We start from the raw sequence: 4,980 nt of genomic DNA on the forward strand, positions 1-4,980 counted from the left end.
ATTGATTTCAAGGTAAATGGGCTGGGCTTGAGTTAGTGATTCGCGTCATGTTGCCGTAAAAACGTGGTGCTGTTGAACTAGTTGCCTTCTCAGTTTGTCACTTCCTTAACATTGTTATAATGTGACGGTCAATCCCACTATTCGTTGGTAAAAGAGTAACCCGAGAGTTGGCGGTGGGTGGTGATGACTAGCTGCCTTCCCTCTAGTCTTACACTGCCAAATTAGGGACGGCTAGCGCAGATAGCCCTTGTGTAGCTTTGCGCGAAATTCAAAAACAAAACAAAACCAAACAACTACATACTGTATTTATTTATGGTTCTGTAATTTCCATCAAATTGTATTATATGTACATGTTTGCTTCACTTGTCAGGGTTCGAAATATTTTTTTCAAATAATTTCACTTCGAAAAATAGTTTCGTGATAAAGTTATATACTACTTTTCAAAGTCAGAGTTCCTGTATAATCATTTAAATACCACACGATAGAAAAATATAGTTTAAATTAGAAATTTTGATAATTAAATTATATACACATATATATTTTCTTTTTGCAAGAAAAACTTTTATGTGAGAGAACTCGGGTTCTTCGGACGTTCTACTGTACTTCTCTTTAATTCTGTTTATTTCAGTCGTTGTGTTTAATGTTGAAATTGTGTTTATAGATATTACACGCTTTCGACAGGGCCATATTACACAGTTAATATTACTCGCATGTATACGATAAAATGATTCAATTACAAAAATATGCCCTAAAGATGCCTAATAAATATAATTAATTGTGATTTAAAAGATAGTTGTATAATGATTCAAAATGTTATTTATTTATGTATAAAAGAGCATTAATTTATCATTCAGAACTTCTGCTTGTTTCAAATATATATAACTTGGATGTATAGGCCCGGCATGGCCAAGTGGTTAGGGCGCTCGACTCGCAATCTGAGGGTCAAGAGTTCGAATCCCCGTCACACCAAACATGCTCGCCCTTTCAGCCATGAGGCGTTATAATGTGACGGTCAATCCCACTATTCGTTGGCAAAAGAGTAGCCCAAGAGTTGGTGATGACCCTCTAGTCTTACACTGCCAAATTAGGGACGGCTAGCGCAGATAGCCCTCGTGTAGCTTTGCGCGAAATTCAGAAACAAATAAACTTAGATATAATGATAACTGTGAAAAGTTGAAAGTTATTCTGTTCTTTAATGAGTGAATATGGATTGAGAACCGATATTTTTTTCTAACTGAACGTTTTCATGTACAGTTCTGCAGCATTCCCAGGTTCTCTCATTACTTACAGGAAGAAGTAGCGCCACAAATAACTAGAGGCTCTTACAGGATAAGAAATAAGGAGTTGATACTGGAAAGTTTAGTTGACCGAGTTAAAGATGAGTGCACGAAGATGGCAGACAGCATCTTTCTCTTACTGTTCAGATGAAAATGAAAACTTGAAAGTATAATGTTATACATACAAAATAATATATTATCCTTCTCAGAGCGCAGGCGCTAAAGACTTTACTGGTCATCACAATGTTGAAAATAAGGAGAACGTCGCCTCCAGACATTTCTAAACTTAAACATAGTGGTATCGCTAGAGAAAGATACAAAATTAAATGTAGGTCTCCAACAGCAATATCTAAAAAACGCCCTAAAATATTCTTGATTGTGTGTAACGAGCTCATGAAATAAGGTTGTTGTTGCACATAGCTGATTTGCTGCATATAATGCGTATATCAGAAGAAGAAAAATGTAAACAGTTTACTTTTCGAAGCTAAAAAGAGAAATACAAAATATGGTACTTTTCTCTCTAGTTTTAAAACATGAAGAAACCCTTGCACCGGCTATATTGTTAAATGACCAAAGACTTTTATATTTAATTTTGGGTAGCACCTCGTCGAATGAAGATATTTTGACGCAAAATACAAGGCGAAACGGCAAGGAATATCAAAATTTTCTAATAAAATCAATTCCACAAAAGCTGTATATTTACTTTCACTCCTATTGAAATCCAAATGTTCAAACCAGGATGGTCGGGAACTGGTTGTATGCTGTGTAAAGAACACACACTCACCTGCTTTTCTAAAGTTTTTCTTCATCTGGATTCTGATAAAACTGGTAGCTAATTTACTTATAGGATGTCTTCCTCCGGATCCTGGTGAAACTGGTAGCTAATTTAGCTTATAAATAAATATATATTGTTGCTGTCGAAATATGAGAGCGGGGGGGGGGGCTGTCCCTCTGTCTCATTTGTAAATTAAAAGACGTCCACCATTTTTCAAAGGTTGTGACGCTTATACATCTGAATATTTCGAGGGATATATAAAGATTCGTTTAATATGCATACTTTTAAAGATTTTTTTCAGAAATATGTACGAGAAACTGTCTTGCGTTAATACTTTAGAAATGCGTAATTTTTAATACACGTCAAAACGTTGCCAAAATCGATGTATCCTAAATATACACGTATATTATAACAGTTAAACCAATGGTATAAATCTGATGGGTGTTCTGTCCTTTTCAACTGTGAAATATAAAACACAAGTTCACATGCTGTGAAAATCATAAACCAGACTTATCTGACGTCACTAAGTAACCGTTATCAATAAGTTTATATAAGACTAGTTTTACCGTCATTTTGTTTAGCACTACATGTAGGATCAAATTAATAATTAGTTAATTATATTGGATTAATAAAAACCATCTTAATAGATCCTGTTTAAACTTGCTAACTGTTAGAGACATGCGTAACCGTTTATGTAAAGCTTACGTGACTTATGAGTTATTAATACAGAACAGATCCTGCTTTATTTGCTAGCTACTACAGGAGAGCGTACAACTATCTTTGTAAAGTATTATAATACATAATGTTTGTGTTTGTTCATTAAGACTCATTCTTACTCCATGTTATTTTACTCCTACAATATTTTGAGGAAATTTGTTTTCATTAGAACAGTTTATTGTTCTCAGTCGTAATAAGTGTGATTCTGGTAAAAAAGCAAAATATTTGGATTTATATGGTGATGTTTTGGAAAATGTATACGAAATTGTAAAGTAATAATTTAGCCATTAATGTTTAAGAGTGATTTTTAAAGTTTTTAGATGTTACGTTTCTTTTAGTGGCAACGAGTGCTATTTTTATCACATTTATTTATTATTATAATATTGATTTGTAACAAAGCCAAAAAAGAATAAATTATTATTACAAAATCTAATATTTCGTATGTTAGCCAGGTGGCGCATGGATACCAACAGTAACATAAATATTTTAACTGTTCAACTAAGCGTTGAATTTTATTGGAGGAAAGACAACGCGAAGATTCGTCCTAATTGTAATTCTTTCTCTCTCTCTCTCTCTTTTTCTTCTTTGATATTTTTTTTAAGTGCGGCGTAAATGTTGAGATTTAACTTTGTACTCTGTATGTATTCTGTGATATTCAGAATTATTGTTATAATTATATCACAGCTGATTATAAAAGTATTATAAATAAATATATGTATAATTTCAGCACATTTTCTTACGATGATGATATGCACGTGGCACATCTCAGATTTCCCGCAACTCCCGATCGCCGAGCTCCACCTACTCCACTGTCGTCTTCGGCTCGGAAAGTATTTGGTAGTATTGAAAAAGGCTTAGATCGTATGAGAACTATGTTGACACCCCGGAAACGCCTTGGGTCTGCTTCTGGTACGGTTGATGGCCCTCGCCCAGTGAAGGTAAAACTTGTTATTCGGATATGGAAACATTGTGTATACATTTACAGCCCTGTTGACATTGGAAGGAGCATAAATATTAAAAATGAATTTATATAGCTTTAAAAAATTATATTTTTTATGAGTATTACGTAATATTAAAAATGCATAATAAGTGGCGTTAATCTAAATAGTCGACTTGTCTTTAAAGACTTATTTTCAACAGACAGTACAAGGTTTGAAAGTGAGATTTAAGCGATTATAAAAACAAGAAACATTTTAATGCCCTGTCTGTAAGGCAGAGTGGAGCATATTTGCTTACAGCTGTCCCTCCGTCCTGAACTTGTGGTGAGGATATCTCATGATTGGATGGATTTTGACCAAACTTATAAAAAAAGAAAAACGTATTACTTACCTAATTAACTTTTAAAGGTCAAGGTCAAAGTGGAGGCGTAGCCGTTTCATAAAAATATTACACTTCTTAGCTTTATTTTATACGAATCTCGAAAAGGTCTTATATTCAAGTGGTTGTCGTATTTTCGAGTTGTTGAAGATGAAAAGAAATATTGATGCATGAAATTATATATCATTTGTCGTGTAGCATATTGAGTTCGCGACTAAAAGTATTTCAATATATTAGAAGGTGTAAATCATATTTTTTTCTTAAATATTTTACATGACAAGTTATAGTTTTAAACTGCCATAAAACTATTTTGTTATTTATCCTATACATTATAACTCATTCATTTTCTTCATTCAAGAAGTTGATCGGTCAAAACGTATGAATAATAAAAGACTGGATAATTAAGGGTAAATCTAGTAGAGAAAAAAATGGGGTTTGGTATCACTTCATTAGCGGTCTCCAATATGATGAATTCGTAAAAAAATTTCTTTTTTAAAAAAATCAAGCGAAAGTTTTGCATTAAGAAGATGCTTTAGTTGGGTTAGTTCATTGTTCAAATATGAAATATGGTCCAGTGGTTAGTGTGCAAACACTGTGAAGTTAATCATGTAAACGTTAAATACATAGTCAATTTCATGTTTTGTCGTATCGGCTTTTTTTTTATCACTTCACAAAACGAAAAGGCTTAGTTGAGAAGCAATAATCACTCGCATATTTTAAGGTGTGTGAATAGAGATTTGGCGATCATATGGTCTCCAAGCCAATTACATATATACACTGAGTGGTCACAAGTAAGTAGACACCTAATTTTTCGTCATTTAACTGATTTATGCTAACTAATTTGTGTTCACAGAGCACTATGTAAATGAAAATGGTCTGCACACTAATTATCTT

General features: G+C 33.3%; 1 protein-coding gene across 1 annotated transcript in view; it reads left to right on the forward strand.

Annotated features, from left to right (window-relative positions):
- Positions 1–3,496: 3,496 nt before the first annotated feature.
- Positions 3,497–4,980, forward strand: part of LOC111086271 (maternal embryonic leucine zipper kinase-like) — a gene marked incomplete at its 5' end in the record, with an annotated part of 35,972 nt that continues 34,488 nt past the window's right edge. Inside the window, one exon of the mRNA XM_022388463.1 lies at positions 3,497–3,707. Coding sequence (XP_022244171.1) covers positions 3,497–3,707 — 211 coding nt within the window. The remainder of the gene's footprint in view (positions 3,708–4,980) is intronic.

Source organism: Limulus polyphemus, unplaced genomic scaffold (assembly GCF_000517525.1).
Source record: "Limulus polyphemus unplaced genomic scaffold, Limulus_polyphemus-2.1.2 Scaffold971, whole genome shotgun sequence".
In the NCBI taxonomy this organism is placed as follows: domain Eukaryota; kingdom Metazoa; phylum Arthropoda; class Merostomata; order Xiphosura; family Limulidae; genus Limulus; species Limulus polyphemus.